This window comes from Streptopelia decaocto (assembly GCF_964273445.1).
Source record: "Streptopelia decaocto genome assembly, chromosome: 1".
NCBI classification, from domain to species: domain Eukaryota; kingdom Metazoa; phylum Chordata; class Aves; order Columbiformes; family Columbidae; genus Streptopelia; species Streptopelia decaocto.
Window position 1 is genome coordinate 59,054,799 of NC_138663.1, and position 18,380 is coordinate 59,073,178.

Consider the following 18,380-nt stretch of genomic DNA (forward strand, 5'->3'; position numbering starts at 1 on the left):
CACCTGCATCTCCGCACCCACCTGACCACCCTGCAGCCTGTGCCTGCCCTGGTTACCCCTGGGCAGCAGGAGATAGGCAGGGTGGCTTCCCAGGTGCCACCTCCACCAGACAGGACCTCTGCTGCTCTCAGGTCACCCCTGGGCAGCTGGCTGGCAGAGAGGCCAGGCAGGAGCAGCAGTGTCCCTTTCCAGGCTCTGGCCACCTTGCAGTAGGAAGAGTGTGACCAGCAGGTCGGGGGAGGTTCTCCTTCCCCTCTTACTCTGCCCTGGTGAGGCTGCATCTGGAGTACTGTGTCCAGTTCTGTGCTCCCCAGTTTCAGAAGGACAAGAATTACTGGAGGGAGTCCAGTGGTGGGCTGCAAAGATGATGAGGGGCTTAGAGCACCTTTCTTATGAGGAGAGGCTGAGAGAGCTGGGTCTGTTCAGTCTGGAGAAGTCTAAGATCTCATCAATGTTTATAAATACCTCAAGGGCGGGTGTCAAGAGGATGGGACCAGACTCCTTTCAGTGGTGCCCAACAATGGGATGAGGGGTAACGGGCACAGACTGAAGCACAGGAGGTTCCATCTAAACATAGGAGAAACTTCTTTACTTTGAGGGTGCCAGAGCCCTGGAACAGGCTGCCCAGAGAGGTTGTGGAGTCTCCTTCTCTGGAGACATTCGAGACCCACCTGCACACATTCCTGTGTGATCTGCTCTGGTGAACCTGCTTTAGCAGATGGGTTGGACTGGATGATCTCCAGAGGTCCCTTCCAACCCAGTCACTCTGTGATTCAGCCAGCACTGATCTGCCTGCACCAGAACTGCATCCACCTTTCCAGGCACCTCCAGCTGGAGGATACATGGCAAAGCTGAAAAAGCATCACATCCCCCCCAAATTCCTCATCTAAATATTGCATCACCAGAGTGAGAACATGGATTTTTGGACAGAACCAACTTCAGGATGAGTAAATGTTTTTGCACAAATAAACCAGGCAATGTTTCCTATCACTTTCCACAAGAGCCAGAGTCACCCAAGTAACTAAGATGTTAACACAACAAAGATTTTCATTTGCCAGATTAAATTGTGCTTCTTTTTTTCTTCTTCTTTTCCTGCAAGTGTGCTACATCTTTGTATTACCACTAAATCATCATTTTTCTATGCTTTGCCAGAAAAGAATCTGACCTGGGCAGCTGTTTGACTTGCTGCTTATCAAAGCCTGGCAAAGTCTGGCTCTCAACTGTTTGAACAGTGGAACAGTCTTTTTACAGCCGGCCTTATTAAAGCACAGGATTTTATTAGCTGTTCTGTGGTAATACGGTGAAGGACAATGTTGTGGAATGCTCCTTCAGGAGATTTGGAACCTTGTATAATTCGGGGTTTACTTTGCTCCTTCAGACTAGGATGCTTGGTAACCAACTAATACAACAGCTTCATTGTAATATTCTCTTCCCTAAAGTCACCTTTGACAACCAATTTTTCATCTAAGTACAGGAAAATTACTGCTTGAAGAATTATAAGAGAAATATACTATTTCCTAGGGTTGGTGTTTGGTTTTTGTTTGTTTGTGCGTGGTGGGTTTTTTTGTGTTTGTTTTTTTAGCCATTGCAGGTTTTCAGGTACTTGAAAAATGTCCAGATATAGGGTGAAAAATCTATATTTGGCCACACACAATATACAGCAATGTTGTGTATTCAAAACACTGATGCTCTTCGACAAATTTCTTTTAAGTTCTGGTAATTTTCTCACGACAAAGTTTTTAACGGATTGTAAAGTCCCCTTTTCCTGAAAACCACTTTTGGGGCACATAAAGTTTCAATTAGCATTTGAGAATACTTGCCAGGAAGTTTTCATGAACATTTAAACAAATACATCCGAGTTATTTTGCAAAAGAACAAAGTATTCTGACAAATTTTAGCAATTTCCCATCATCTTTTGTTTCATAACTCTAATGGGAAACAAAGAAAAGCAAAGCTTCCAAATCACTGATGAGCTTTAATGAGAGCTGTGTTACTTCAGGCTGTTGATTCCAAAATAAAGCTTGAAAAACACGTTTTTGTATTTGGGACTGACCGTGACAAGTTTTTTGGGGAATGAAAGGTAGATGTCTCTGGAACCCGCTGGCTAACACCTTTACGGTGACCATCAGGAAAATCTATTAACATTTTACTCAGAAGAGTTCCTTTTTCCAATTACAGTACTTTCTGTGTCAACTGTACTCAAACGTTTTTGGGGAAAAATTAAAGCATGCATTTATATAATCAAATGTCATTATTCCGTACAGAATAGCTTATACTGTGCAGAATGTAATGCATTAGTCAAATACATGTATAATGATTCTATCAGAGGTATTGCTAGAAGAGGCAGCAAAACGTTTCTTGCTCTCCAGGCTTCACATTACCAGGTATTAACATGTTGCGGGTTGCAGCAGATTCTCATGGTCATGTCTGAACAGGAACTTTGGACACTCGTTCAAATGCAGATGCGGCACCTCTGTGCTCTGTTGGGGAGGAAAGCGAGAGCGTCCCCCAAACCGCTCAGGCTTACTCACCAGTGTGCTGGTTTAAGCGGGTTTCAGTTGCCCACACCTCCAATTTTGGAGGTTCAGCTTTGAAAATAAAGCTGGGAGGAAATCCTGATTTCACAGGAAATAATTCCAGGGAGGTGGTTTGTGGTTTGTTTTTGTTTGTTTGCTTTTTTAACCACCAAATACTCACTTTGCTTTCCTCCAGACTCCCAATCCAAGAGAAATCTTACCACGTGCATGGCTACTTTGAAGAGAAAGCAACAGCTTACAGCGCACAGGGAAGCAGGGGCACTGCTGTGTTGGAGGAACTTTGTCCCAAGATTTACCAGCTGGTGCAACCAGAGATGGACCTATGGTACATCTCAAAAGATAAGCCAAAAATCTTGCAGCACCACTTCCACAATCACCTTGAAGCGAGAGCTGCTTTGGGATGCTGCATTAGTGGCACTTATTAATTTAACTAGATCCACTACAGGCAACCCAATTATGAAAATCACTCTGGAGCTGGAGGATTCTGGCAGAACCTTCGATGCTTGGGCTTCATTTTTTTCTTCTTAATTGAAGCAGCATCTCACGTCTGTAAAACCTACTACAAGCATGTATTTTCCAAGATAAACTAAACAGAATAACTGTTTATTGTGGCTATTGTTGCCCAGTTGCAACCGGCAGGAGCCAGACCACAAAAGCCTCATGCTATACCATTCCTAATGAGGTCCCTGGAGCCTGTATCATTTTATTAATCTCTTTAGCCAGCTAATTGTAGGAGCATATTCTGCAACTTGTAAAGCAATAAATTGAGGTTTTGCTCTTTTTCATGCTCTATACTCCTCCCTCTCTAGCAAACCATACAGCCTATTACTGAAATTACTGCTTCTCCAGCCCCCAGGAACAGCCTCGGCTGATAGCGGGACCAGACTCAATTCCTCATTAACAGAGCTACTTCGGTTTTGCCCCTCAGGGAGGGTCCATGAATTCTTTGCACTTGGCAGCACACTTAATACTTGCCTGTGCTGGGCTCAAAGTAGTCAGTGGATGATGCTAAACCCAGTATTACATTTTTTGGAGTCCCAGCTTAGATGCAGCTGAGCGTATTTTTCACTCCTTGACACATCTTCCCTCCCCCTTTTGCATTCATACTTAACAGGTATGATCACAGTATTATCAGTACATTGATGGGTTCGCTGTAGCTGTTGCTGTGTGGGAACAGCAGCTGCCTTCCTTTTCCCCCCATGCAAACTGTGATGCTCCGTATGGATGCAGCAGCGTAGCCCAAGTAACAACCCAAAACATCAATGATTTTAACCTTCAGAAAGGTCCCAGCATACATAAATGTATGGAATCAATGACCTTAAATTCCCTTTTTTTTTTCCCTCCTTAAAAAAGGGGCATTACTGTGGCTGGGCAGTGTCCTTTGGGAGAACAAACTTCACTGCTGAGAGGACAGCAGTGCATTATTTCCTTTTAGTCCTTTTGGAAGACTAAGGAGATCTGTGGAAGCCCTTCACATGGGAAACCACGGTATGATTTCCTATCAAGTCCTACCTTTACAAGGTCTTTGAACACCGATGTCCTTAGCTCAGGGAACCAGTGTCAAGCCATAGGAAAACCAAGACAAACTGGAGAAACTTTACCAGCCTCTGAAAGGCTCTCAAGAGTGGCTTGTGTATACTTCTGAGCAAAAAAACCAAGGAATTACAAACTGGGCATGGATTATTCTTCATGCAATTCATGCTGGAAGAAACACACAGAGAAAGAAACCAAGCAGGCAAAGAGCCAACAACAGCAGTGCAGCACGCCTAGAACTTTAATCTTTGTTTCTAAAGAGTACAGAGTTGAAAGTGACACTTTCTTCTCCTTCCCACCTTCCCATTCTCTACCCCATTGCTTCCAAGGTTCTCCCTAAAGGAAATATTTCTTTGTTGGTTAGTTTGAGTTCCCTTCAAGCGAGGCATATCCACTGATCTCCAAAAGTAGCCCCAAATCAGTAAAACACTTGCACATGCACTTCACTTTAGTCCACTCCCATTCATGGCAACATTTAAGTGTACATACTTGAATGCTGCTTTGAATGAAGATGTTTTTACTTAACCAAAGAAGGGAGGGAGGTATATTCATGTGGTCTTAATGGGAGAGGGAGGACATACAACATACATGACCTTGTTCCCAATTTAAAGGTAATTTTAGCAGCAGTCAGTGACTGACACGTTGGTAAAATCTTAAGCAGCAGCTTAATCACAGAAGTGTGTAGCAGTAAGAATCCAATGTCATTTTTAAAAGGGGTTAGCTCTGAAATCACAGCTGAATGCCAGTTCAAGCAGATTCACAAGGTCAGTCAGACTTCTAAGTTTAAACACCCTGTGCTCCTAATGCCATTAAACAAACACGCTTCTTCAATTGCTATTATATAAAGGGAGAGACTGGCAAGACAATACAAAACAATAAAATATCAAGGATGGGAAAACCTACCGAGTTTGGAAAACGGTGCTTGTATTTTATTTTACGGTGTAGGCTTTCATTTTGTATCCCTTTGAAATACATTTCATTTTAAATTAATAAAGATCATAAACTAATAAATTGATATGTTCTTTTAACGGGCATAATAAAAATTCAGACATTACAGCACAGGACCCATCATTTAAATATTCCAATAATAAAACAGTTAAAGTGACGCTGGCTAGTGTGAGGATAAAATGCCTAGATAAAAGGTGTCGTGGTTCTAAGGAAAAGCACGGATTAGAGGAGAATTGAGAGTGAAGCAGGTGATGCTTTAGTCTGAGTCTGAGCTCTCTGGCTTGTTGGTCTGGTACTGGCTGACGGCTTCTTCCAAAGGAGCCATTGTACCGTCCGGCCGCACTCCCATTGGCTTTATAAGCTCATCTCTGTAAGAGATTTTAAAAAAAGAATATATATTAGCATATGCACACATATCAATTCACATGTGTATAATACAGTCGCATACAGTATATGCTTTAGTACATAATGAGCCTTTAAAAGGAAGTTACTTCTGCTAAAGCCCTCTGTTTTGAAGAAAGAGGAACAAAAACCCCTCCAAATAGGTGGGAGGGGAAGAGCAGGACAGATAAAGACTTCATTCATGTAGGCCAAACCTACTTAGCCAATTAAAGACACCATGAAAAGTCAGTGCCTAATAGGCTCAAGACAAGGAGCAGGTTTACTGGTTTAGATACACAAACTGGCTTTTCTTCTAAGAGTTCCCTGACAGCCATTTCTTCCGAAAATTTCACCTGCTGTTCTGGCCAATATATGCCCAGGCAATTCAAACAATGATCTGATACATATTTATCTTGTTAAAGGAAATAACTCAGTTAGGAGACCAGACTCTGCCTACACCACTACTAGTGGTGTGTAAGTACTTGTTGATTCATTAAAAAAAAAAGCTGACTGATTCTAATACTATTGCTTTTGTTTGTGGCAGTTTAATTACAGGATTGACAGCCATTTTAATCTCTTCAAAGCTCCAAAGGCCTCTCAGCAGCTAATCCAATTATATCTACTCCACAAGCTACAGCCTCATCTAAGAGATGATTAATTATTGATTAAGCCAATCAAAAAGTATTAGCAAAGATTTATTTAATCCTTACTTTTTAACACCTCATTTATATGTGGATTATGGCAAAAGCTGTAAGGGCAAAGATAACAGTTTGATTTTCTGCTGGAAAAAAAAATATGGAGAATACCTCTAAATATTCAGGAGTCACCTTAAATAAAGGAGCGGAGGCTTGATGTCAATTTACCCTTTGCTTGAAAGACGGGCCTAAAACTGCTGATTTAACAAACATATACCACCCTCCTCAGCCACAGAAAATAAACTCCATCACTTAACAGGGAAGCAAATGCATTTCACCAGCTCTCTGCCTGGTCTGCACTTCTACCTTGGCTGAAAAAAAGGACAAAAATTGCTTGTATGCAGCTGGTAATCTAACCCTAACTCAGCCACAGGAATGGCAAGAAAGGAAACATCCGAATTACATGGCATGTGTACACTAGATATCGTACAGTCAAGCAGCAGTTAAATTAAGTTTCCAAGAGTCTTCTTTTGCACCTGAGGAGAAATGCAGCTATTTGCACAGATGTGGCAATCAGATACTAGGGTGATAAGCTCACAAATCCGTGTGTGTGTGTGTGTTTTCAAGTATCTGCTGGAGATGTGTTTGAGAAGAGATCAAAGGCACACTCAAAATCAGATTCGAAAGGGCTCAAAAAAATAAAGACTGTAGATCTAGAGTCCAAACTGGACCAAAACCCTCCCTGCCTGCTGTAGGGGTCCCAGAAAGGCAAAGCTGGAGTGCTTTGGAGTCGCATCTAATAGTGAAGACTTTTTTCACAGGAAAAAAAGCCTGTAAATCTAAGGCCTTTTTGGCTTTTAAACTTCAAACACCATAATACAAAACAAGTGTCCTTTGAAATCAGTCTTGCAACAATTCTTCAGTGCCACTTACTCAAGTTCAAGCCTCAGTAATGATCGATTACATTTATTTTTGGAGAAGAATAACCTGAAGTGTAAGTCCTTGTTCATATTTTTCAAGTCCTAAAAGTAAAAACATAGCCACAAAGAATAAAAACACCTTTGCTTGCCTGCTAAGCCACGAACTACAGCTGATCTCACATTTCATCAAATATCAAGGATGTTTATCAACCACCTTTCTGTTCCTGCAGGAGTTTCCTGCTTTGCAAGACCTCGAGTAGGATGAATGATGGTTGTTACAAGTTTGCTGTTCTTTCTCTGTATGAGGAGGCTGAACTCCATATATCCTTCCTCAGACAAATGGTACCCAGTAAAGCTGAACTGTATGGAGACAGAAATATTCTAGGCCACCAAAATGAGGTAGAAGGAGAAGCAGAGATCAGCCTATTTTTTCCGTAACCTAATCTAGTCCCTACAGTGGTGTTAAAACATGGCATCCTTTCACTGGTGAAGACTTCACTGCAAGCTCTGAACACTGCACAAGCTTATTCCTGATTTCAAAGAGGAAAAATACAGAGGGAGACAGATCATAGAATCATTTTGGTTGGAAGAGACCCTCAGGATCATCAAGTCCAACCATAGCCTAACTCTAGCACTAAAACATGTCCCTAAGAACCTCGTCTAAGCATCTTTTAAACCCCTCCAGGGATGGTGACTCCACCACTTCCCTGGGCAACCTGTTCCAGTGCCTGACAACCCCTTCCGTGAAAACCTGAGGTGCAACTTGAGGCCATTTCCTCTCATCCTGTCACTTACTACCTGGGAGAAGAGACCAACCCCCTCCATGCTACAACCTCCTTTCAGGTAGTTGTAGACAGTGCTAAGGTCTCCCCTCAGCCTCCTTTTCTCCAGGCTAAACAGCCCCAGTTCCCTCAGCTGCTCCTCATCAGACTTGTGCTCCAGACCCCTCACCAGCTTCATCGCCCTCCTCTGCACTCTCTCTAGTAACTCAATGTCCTTTTTATGATGAGGGGCCCAAAACTGAACACAGGATTCAAGGTGGGGCCTCACGCGCGCCAAGTACAGATGAAAAGATCTGGGCTGCCTACAAAGTTAGTTTCAGAAGTTTGGAACAAGTATCTACTAAATAAAAGAATTTTGGGTAGGATTGCAAGAGGAATCACTCAGCTAATTGCAGTACCACACAAGAGCCCACAGAGATGATCCTTATCTGGTATGACCCATCTCAGCTCGGCCACCCTCAGCAATTTGCCCATTTAGCACTGGCTGCTTAGTGACCTTGACTGAGCTTTGACAACTCAGGATAGCTGAGGATGCTCTTACTGTTTAAGGTGAGATACAAGCTGGCAAAAGAAGCACCAGAACTGGCATGTATAGCCTCAGAAGACAGTTCACTATTCAGAAACTGGATGTTTACCTGTAGGGCAGAAGAGAGATCGCTTTTTCAGCTCATTAGGTGCCAGCAGGAATACTTCTGTATCATAGAATCATTTTGGTTGGAAAAGACCTATAAGATCATAGAGTCCAACCGTTAACCTAATACTGCCAAGTCCACCACTAAACCATGTCCCTAAGAGCCTCATTTACGCGTCTTTTAAACACTTCCAGGGATGGTGACTCAACCACTTTCCTGAGAAGCCTGTTCCAATGCCATGAAGATATACACAAGTACACAATGTGTACATTTATACATATTTGAACATCCTTACCTGACCTCCCATATGCTCAAATACACCTTCTTGCAACATTCATTTTTCTAATGCAAACAAAGCATTCTTTTCAAGTGTACTTAGAAACACACCATAATTAAACAGTTGCTAAAATGCATTCTCTTCTTCCACTTCCAGATCTCCCAAGAGTCCCTTCAAATATATCTATATGAGTTCTAGCTTCCTGCTTGCCATTTAGCTTGATAATGACTCAAAAATCATTCCCTTGTTTTGAAGGGTAACTCTTACTTGTCTGCTCTATGTTCTATAGGGCAGTATTGACACATGGAATTAATGATGGTGCCTGTAATGAAACAGCCATCATGTAAACACCAGTCTGCCCCTTTGATAAAATGGCATGTTAGGGACCTATTCACCTTCTTATAATTGAGTACTACATAATAGTTCCGATCCTTTCATGTAACATTATTTTGTTCCACTATTAGAAAGGGGAGGGAAAAAAAAAAAATCTATGTAACATTGCCTTCTTCATTCATTCTATGATTAATTTTGTGTTTTTAATGAGTATGGCTGCCTATTTAGACAGGTTCTCTTACATACTCGTTTTGTTGACTTCTGTTCAACGTACAACAAAACCCAAGCTGTGATAATTGGAGACCATTTCATCAGCAAAAGGATTCTTGCTATTAATACAAGGTTGGCTTGGAAAAAGCATCCTGACATTTTAAATTAGTCAATTAATATACAATTCTACCTACCATTTATAATAGAAAAAATGTTAGCATTTTTTCCAGACATTTTAATTAACACCAAGTATTTCCAATAATCTATGATGTAAACAGAGAGAATATCATACAACACTGATTTAAAGTGGCTAGCTTGGTATTTTGCAAAAGTGAAAGGTTGAGTTAAATCTTTTTGCAGATTTGGGGAGTTTTTCAAAGCTCAAAGATGTGCATCACATGCAGACAACAGTGATTTACAGTCACCAAACCATTCTCAATGAATCAAAAAGATAGTACTGACCCTTACTGTGGACAGAGCCCATAGAGTTACTCAAGGCCAATCCAGGCATCCAGCAAACTACTTAAGCAACATCTACATCTCCCAAGAGCTGCAGTAATTAAGATTTTTCATCTTCATTTACACTTATAATTTGTATATATATATATACATAATGATTTTTAAAAGTAATATCATCCAGGCAAATTTGAGCGAAATATTGATTTATATAAAAGCTTTTGTAGAATCCAAGTCTATGTTAAAATTTTGGGGCAGAGGAAATGGGTTCACAAACAATATTCAGCTTTCCCCCATGCATTTTGATAAAACAAAACTGTGATTTATTTTAATTTTGCCTTGTCGATGGTCAACTACCCCATGAAGAGGCCTAAACAACCTAACAGAATGGAAAAACTTTGGAAGTAAGACCTGAAATGAGCCAAAGCACGGATCAGTTTTGCATCACCTCAAAGCAGTTTCAATTCTTCAGTGCCAAAGCCAAAACTTAAGAGAAAACTGGAGAGCAAAAATCCACTGTCATGGAACAAGGGAGAAAATGGCACTGGGACAAAGCAAGTGTCCTAAGCAAACCGGTTTTGTTTTACCTCATGCAAGTTCACTCCAAGCTCTTGTTCAAGTTATGCAGATAAAGTTACATAAACTCATTCAAGATTAGAAGGAGACGTTGGTTCCCTGTCCAAGTTCCTGCCCTCTTAAGAGCAAAGCACTGCTCCAAACTGAAACTGGTTCATTGTATTTGTCCCCTCCCACGGTGACAACAGTGAAGACCAGCAGAAGCAGGAAACTTGCCACCTGCCTCAACTCACAATCAACTCCGGAAAGCAACCTCCAGTTTAAATCTGGAGGTTGCAAACCAAGGGCAAAAAGTGCATTCAACTGGTAGCCTGAAGTCTCTGAAAACTCCCCAGTGCTGAAAAGCTCAAGCTGGAGGCAGAAGTGTTCAATTCCAAAACTCCCACTACTAGCAGAATGTAACTAACTCTTTCTTCTTGTATTTGTACACAAGAATGGCAGCTTCCCATTTTATTTAACATCCACAAAACACACAATTGCACTCAATTACGTTTGTTAAAAGCATCCCACAGCCTCCTAAACCCAAGACTCACTTTCTTTTTTCTTCCTGCCAGTACTTCCCAGCCCCAATTTTCAATAAAACAAAAAGGGTGGGAAGAACAGTCAAGTGATTTTATTCATGTTATCACAGCAGATCAACAACACTGTCCCACAGCAATCGCCACACTAAAAACCAACTAAACAAAAACCTTACAACAGAACGAGTCCCAAATCCTGAAAAGTTTGCAGTCCAAGTGCTATAGAAGAACCTGCAGGTGGATGTAAGCGACACAGAAAGCCCAAGGTAGAAGCAATGCTCCTGGCCAAGAGGATAAGCAGTGACACAGGGCACCAGCTGCTCATTTATTGTCAGTTTGTGGCAGGGAACACAGCAGGTGCCTCCGATCCTTCACGCTGAAAAGGCTCTTACGCTACACTAACGCCATTTGGACTTTTTGTGTAACTGCTATAGCGATAGCAACTGACTTGTCTTCAGTCTCCGTTTATCTCCGTTCTCAATCTTCCTTTTAAAAAAGTTTTAGACCATTTATTCATTTTATTGTGGTAGCCCTAATGCTCAGCATTTTAATTCTCTAGTTTACATAGCAATCATTCAATTTTATGTAGTAGTTTAATTAAGATTACATGCGCATTGCGTTTTCTTCTCTTTATTAAAAAGACTGTAGCACGCTACACTTGCTTTCCATGCAAATAACGTGAAAAAGTATCTAATTACTTCACTGACAGTTTCAGATCAGTTGTTTCGAGATCCTTCCCTGCTTTCGCTCCTGCTTACAATTCAGTCTCTCAGCTAATACAAAATCCAGATTCTCCCCTATCTTTAGCTGTATTCCTTATTTTTAATAGAGATGTAAAAATACTTGGTTTGATGAATTTCTCTCAGTAGATCCTGTTGAATATCTATAAACTCTCGCAAAAAAACACAAACATAAAAGGCGTTCCAAAAAGATGGACCCAATTTCAAAAGGCAGTGATTTCAAATTGGGTACAAATCCTGTACTTCTAGCTGCTGAGTTTTTGAAGAATGATGCACTTAGATATTTACCTAAACTCCTACAGCTCAGTTCAATGGTAAATTACCATTACATTAAGTGTTTCTCAAGAATGTGAAACTTTGCTTACACAGAAAATAAGCTACAAGCAATCACTCCAATATGGCTATGAGCATGGGGGAAGAAAAACCAGCAAATTCTAAATATATTGGGTCATAGAGAAAAAAAAGCTATAGCTAACAGCACAGGCCTGTTCCCGTTTTGTATGTAGAAAGCTATAAAACAAAACCCAGCTTTCTTTGTTAATAATGTACCATTTTCTTTTACAGCATTATCTCAGTCATTTAAAACAAATTAGAAAGGCTCATTTGTAATCCAGTTCACACTTAGCCTAATAAATCCACAATAATTCTTAATTGTGAATTCCCTTTTAATTGCTCTATTATATAATTTATTGCTTCTGCTGACAACTATTTTCACACTGTATTTGTTCTTCATATAAGCAGCAGACGTAAGAATTTACCACAAGATGCTGCTCATTGACTTGGGGAAAATGAGTACACTTGCCTTAGGCTTGGCTTGTGTCCCATACTTTCAAAAGAAAAATTCTTTTCATGATTATCACCATTATTATCCATTTAGAAGGCAGGTCCCCACACCACCAGATCTTGTGATTCTGTCCAATCCTCTCCAAAAGAGGTTTCCTCTGAAGTCCTGTTACATATCACTCTTTTATTTGAAGCGCTAAATGTTTTTCTCTGCAGTTACAGTGGTCCTAGTCCTGCATTAAGTTGATTCTAGTACTGTTTTGAGGCACTAGATCTTAGTTAAGAGCCAGGGTATGACCTGCCTCGCACAAAAGCAGCTATAATGCAATACCTGGAAAGTTTATCAAACATGTTGACAAGCTTCATAGCTTCATATTCTTTTTGTTCTTCTGTCATTTCATCCATCGGATTGGGCATCGGTTCTTCTAAGTGACCAGTGATAAGGTTAATGCTGGAAGTGGAAAAACAATACAATTCACATTTCTATAGAAATAGGTATTTAAATTGTCTGCCTTCTTGACAGAAGGAAAGAGGAACATGCTAACAGAAATAACAGTCTGAACTGCACATGAAAGTTTTTACTCTAAATAGCCAACATTCATATTTATACCTTTGCTGTAGCCTTCTCCCGTGTATCACGATATTGTCTTGCTTATTCACTGTATTAATTTCTTGTTAGCTACTCAGAAATGCACATTCCACTAGTACTTGTTATGTTATAACCCATACACAAGAAGTTTGAAAGCGGGGGAGTAACGATGGTGACAATGGCAGTGTCATTAGTTATAATCATAAATGGGGAACAGAATTAGCAACTAATTCTGTACAGGCTTAATTTAAAAAAATATAGACAAGTTCCAGTTACATTTTCTTATTCATGAAGAATCACTGAACTAGTTTACTGTTCACCTCCCGTGATGATTTTTGCTCAAACCAAATTAAGGTTACTTTGAAAATCTACAATGCCAGTTATTTTCACTGTGAAAACAAATGAACGGTGATGCAGAAATGACATTACTTAATGCTACTTATTTGCTTTTGTTACTATATTATGGAAGGTGAATACGTAACAAAAGCAGGTAAGTAGTTTTAAAGAACACTTTCAGGGCAAATTACCTATTCAAGCAGTTTAATCACAAAAATTTGACAGCAATACAGAAAATCAGATGCATAAATCAACTGACAATTGATTTGATCATCTCATTTAAGTTTCAGCTTTTAAAAGTAAAATAGATGTCATGCTTTTACTTATATGCATATAACTGGATGTTAGGCTTTTGAAAGAAGAACAGAGACTAAAGAGCAAGAAAAAACAATCCTGAACTGCAGAAATAAAAAAGAAGCCTCCTGTTTTAGAGTACATGTGTTGGCATAGAAGCAATATAATGTCTGTAACTTCTCCAACATTTAATCCTGTCTTTCATTCTCATTCCTTAATAAGAACCTTTCAATGAGCCACAACCCCCCAACATGTATCTAGTCATGTCTGTGTAATTCAAGGAAAATAAAGTAGAAAAATAACACGCTTCAGATGCCCACTATCAACAATTTCAGAACCTACTTAAAATAGCATCAAATCACAGATGTAACATGACAAACTGAAACCTTAAACACCAAATCAATTAGAATTAATAAAAATCAAGAGACAGAACATCCTTCAAACAAACTGGATTTCTGAGGTCTGACTTCTACAGAAGTTATTTTGGTCCTTCCGTATTTACCTATGTGACTTACTTGATTCCTTAGGAAAATTTTAGTACCAGGCAGTCTGACGGAAACTAGACCTACTGGTTTGTTCCTTTTTTACAAAGTCCCACCTAAAACCTTAAGCCACATTTGACATTTTTAGTTTCTCTGCTCCAGACATACACCCCACAAAAAATAGTTAGTAGTTTGGCAACTTAATGTGAGTTTCTGGAAAATCTGGGGCAAAAGCCATCCTTGCTGAGATTGTCTCTATAATTTTTTTCCTAAATTTGCTCAATTTGTTCAAAAATTTCTTTTCACAGTTGAATTTTAAATTTTTATTCAAACTCATAGTCTGTAATGAAAGGGATCTCAACTGCCTCAGTTACAATGATGCAAAGAATTCCTTCAGTGTTTTTGCTATGGACTTGTCACCTTCCTCCGATCACTTACATCTCAACCACCTACTGACCACATACATACTAGAGGCCTGCAGCTTTTGATGAAGCTGTGAAGAAGATTCTCTTTATTCTTAATGCCTCCAGTAAGCTTCTCTTCAAAACCTGTTTGGCCTGCTTTGTTACTCTTTCATAGTAACATTTCCAATAGCCTCCTTTACTCTCATTTAACAATTTGAGCTTTTTAAGTAGCCATTTAAATGGAGAACACACATGTACTCCGAACCTTTAATATGCATCTTGAAACTGCTCTTAGACCATCAACAAACATTTCTTGTTTTGTTCCTTTTTTTTGACAAGTTTTCGTTTTTACACAGTTCCCCTTACTGAAGTTAAATCATTCTCATAGTGATTTTTTTTTTGCAGCCACCCAACTATATGATGGTCCCTATTAGAGGCTGTTTTTTCAATAATTAGACCATGAAGTAAACAGGAGACAGTAATTAATATAAGCACATGCAATTCCAAAAACAGCCTCTCTGAAAAAGGTGAAACAAAACAATTATGGCAAAACATCTGAATTGCAACAGGATATGCAGAATGAAAACAATACTATACTTTGGCTTTGCAGATTTGTATTCTTCTGTGTCCGTATCTTCATCATCGGAGTACCAATGATCTCCTCTTCCGCCGGCTAACAGGCCCCTTGCTGCCAGCAATCCTGCTGCGTTACCATAGCCTGTGTATTTTAACAAGCTGTCAACTGCAAAGAGTGATACAGAAAATTATTCAGCTATACTCAGCTACCAAACAGAAACCAGCATAGTGTTAAAAGAATTGAGAGTTACAGCAAGAGGCAAATATACTATTTACGGCAAGACCTTACATAGAAGGGAGAAAAAATAATTTTTACCTCTCTCTTTACAAAGAACAAAAAGGAATTCTGCTGCAATTTGTTTTACTCCAAGGTCAACATGTGTCATAAGGCGCACAAGCTTGTTTCTCACTGTTGTGCCAACTTCTGGTCGATTTGATACATCTCTTAATGGAGGCAATACCTAGCAGCACAAAAAAAAAAGAAAGAAAATCAGCATAGAATGCATGGCAATATCTGCCCAATCCTTGCAGAAACAAACATAGTCAACAGAACAAGAAAATACCATAAGCTCTGCTCATTCAAAAACAGGAATAAAATCAGCCCAACCACGCTTATACATGTACTAGTAATGACTCTTGCTTCATAACATACTCAGGCCTTCTGGCTTCCCATCCTGAGCAGAACAGAACGCAGTCCCAAACATAGATATTTTTTTTTTTTTTTTAAAGACATCTATTAGAAGGTTAAGAGCACAAATGAGTGTCCCAAAATAGTGGGCTAACAGGCAGCAGTAACCTTGTGTTCTTTGTTTCTTCTGTTTTTCTCAAATATCTGGCAAAAGCACTAAACACACAATCTTAAGGAAACTTATAATATTAATATGATGGGTAATTTATACAGAACAAGGAATAGACTTAGAGTGGTAAAGCAGGAAAATAAGTCACATTGCAAGTTCTATTACCAAGAATTTCAAAAATTGGCTCTATGTGGATAGAGGCTATGCGTACTTCTCCCCAAAAGCACTCTTTAAAAAGTTGAAACTAAGAGTCAAAAAGATTTGAGAAAACATGATTTAACATTTCCTCAAAGACACTATTTTCTCATTAAATGGCATTAATTTTAACGTCAACCCTCAAGAAAGGCGGAAGGTGCCTGAAATATGGCTGGTTTTGCAACATAACTTCCACCTTCTTGTGCATATGCATTCAGACTCAAAACCTACTTTTTTGTTTTCGCATTCACAGGATACAATAATATCTGCAATCAAATTTGGGCTGTAGTATGAAATGTTTAATGGTCTGAAGACTCCTGTAAGAATTATGGGTCTTCAACATTTTACCAGAGAATGAAACCAAAGATGTCACTAATTGTTCTAAGTAATAGCAGGTCCTTTGTCTTCTAGGTGTCTAATGTAAAAATGTCATGTTCTGTGCAAAATTACTGCACAATTACTACTGAAATCAGATTCACTGGGAACCAATACTTTAAAAAATGACTGCTATGGTATTGACTACTTTGAAAAAAAACAGACCTTGTCTTTTTCAAACTAAGTATTCAAACAATTAGCAAAAACATTTTCCTTTGTCCCCGCTTACTTTCTATAATGGGGATAGTGCCATGACTGCCATTGCACAGTGTGTTGTAAGAATGAATTAATGTTTTTAGAATACTCTAGTATTAATACAGTGATGAGTGCCATAGGACAGTCCAAGAGGAAATCAATCATTCTGTCTTCAGATCCGAATTTGAATAGTGCTTAATAACTAAAGCCTAAGGCCAACACTTAACAATGAGGGTAATTCAAAATATCAAACATCCGGTCATGCAGTTAGCAGCATCCAGCCAATCTGTGCACTATATGAAGCAGCAGTCCTGTCGTAAGAGACAGCATGCAATTATATCCTGACATCTAGACGTCAAGATGTCGTAAAAACATGCAGACAACTTCATTTTCTAACTTCTGAATGTTTGGCTCTGCAATTTTTTTTTTAAACACTTAACAGCTCAGAAGACTATCCTAGGAAAGAACTGCTGTGAACAAAACCAATAAACACTAAGAATGAGTTTCTTAAATTCCTCAAAACCACTTTTCTGGTATAGATGAAAGAGGCAGAAAATATATGCAAAATACACCTTTTTCCATTAAAAACTCTATTTATGAATTCAAGCACAGCTTTGACCTGGGAGTGGCATCTAGGATGCAACCCAAAAATCACTGCAGCTTAGGAGAAAGAACATTTCTCAGCTGGTTTCAGCTGTCTCTCCCTTGCCCATCTTTTAACTTTCTCCACTCAGCTTCAGGAGAAGCAGCAGAACACACAGAACAGAATACTGCACCCAACCACCAAGCCATAAAGATCCTCTAGCTCTCCAACCATGGCATGGAAATATTTTTTCCTGTAAAAAGCCTAACCAGAGTCTCTACTGTACTAGACAGCTCTTTTAAGAGGCCAAGTGATGAAGCCCCTCTGTTCAGGGACAGAGTTTTACTCTGTCAGACCAGCAGATACACACTGGTACACAAGTTCCAATTCCAATGACTCCTGCCCTACTGAGGTCAAACTAAAGCTCGGGCAGAACCCATCAAAACACCTGTATCCCCACCGGCTACCACACAGCTTCGCAAAGTTTTTAACTGCACTGAAATTATTTTTGAAAATGCTGGATGTGAGGGGACAGACCTCACTGAGTTCTTTGCCCCTGTGTCACATAATCCATAGTGACCCACATTAACATAGCTTTACAATACCACTAGTCTTATTATTTAACAGCTCTACAAAGTGTACTGTGGAACTTAGGCCATAATATCTTTTGATTTACATGACTGAAAAAATTATTTCTAGAGCTGACAGTTGTCAGAGACCAAATAGAAAAAAATACTGCAGAGAACTTTGTGGGTAAATTAATATGAAACCATTCATACTTCTAAAGTATTGGTGTCTTGCAGTGATATACAAACCTCAAAATGTTTATCATCAGCTTCATATTCAAATTTTGATGAATATTTTACTCACCTGAGCTTTGATAAACTTCCTGATATTCCTATGAGTTCGGCAGCATTCAGTTAACAAACTGAGAACTGGAGTCAGACCTTCTCTATAGCTACTCCCCTAAAATAAAACCAAATACAAATAAAATAATTAACAGCAAATTTTCCTTTTCAAATCCTATGACCTCTTTAATAAAGTCCTAAATGACAGCCGACACATGAGCTTTACATAGATATAAACAGAGAGCCAAATGTTCCTCCTCTCACACACACAAGTATGCTTCAGGTATCCACAGGAATTTGTTCTCAGTTTTGAGGTGTTTCACAATCTAGAAGCAAGAATGTCCATATGTGTGCTAAATACTGTCTGAAAGGCTTGTAAGAAGCTTTACATAAGTGCACTTTTTGCTTTAATGAAAGAGGTCCCTTTTGTCAAGAATCTTTACAG

The 18,380-nt window shown here is 39.4% G+C and overlaps 1 protein-coding gene across 1 annotated transcript in view; it reads right to left on the minus strand.

Moving 5' to 3' along the window:
* Window positions 1-4,269: 4,269 nt before the first annotated feature.
* RIC8B (RIC8 guanine nucleotide exchange factor B) overlaps window positions 4,270-18,380 on the minus strand; it is a 36,694-nt gene continuing 22,583 nt past the window's right edge. The window contains exons 6-10 of the mRNA XM_082051780.1: window positions 17,958-18,053; window positions 15,259-15,403; window positions 14,964-15,108; window positions 12,593-12,712; window positions 4,270-5,386 (exon numbers count right to left, since the gene is read on the minus strand). Of these exons, the coding sequence (XP_081907906.1) occupies window positions 5,275-5,386; window positions 12,593-12,712; window positions 14,964-15,108; window positions 15,259-15,403; window positions 17,958-18,053 (618 nt within the window). The 3' untranslated portion in view covers window positions 4,270-5,274. The remainder of the gene's footprint in view (window positions 5,387-12,592; window positions 12,713-14,963; window positions 15,109-15,258; window positions 15,404-17,957; window positions 18,054-18,380) is intronic.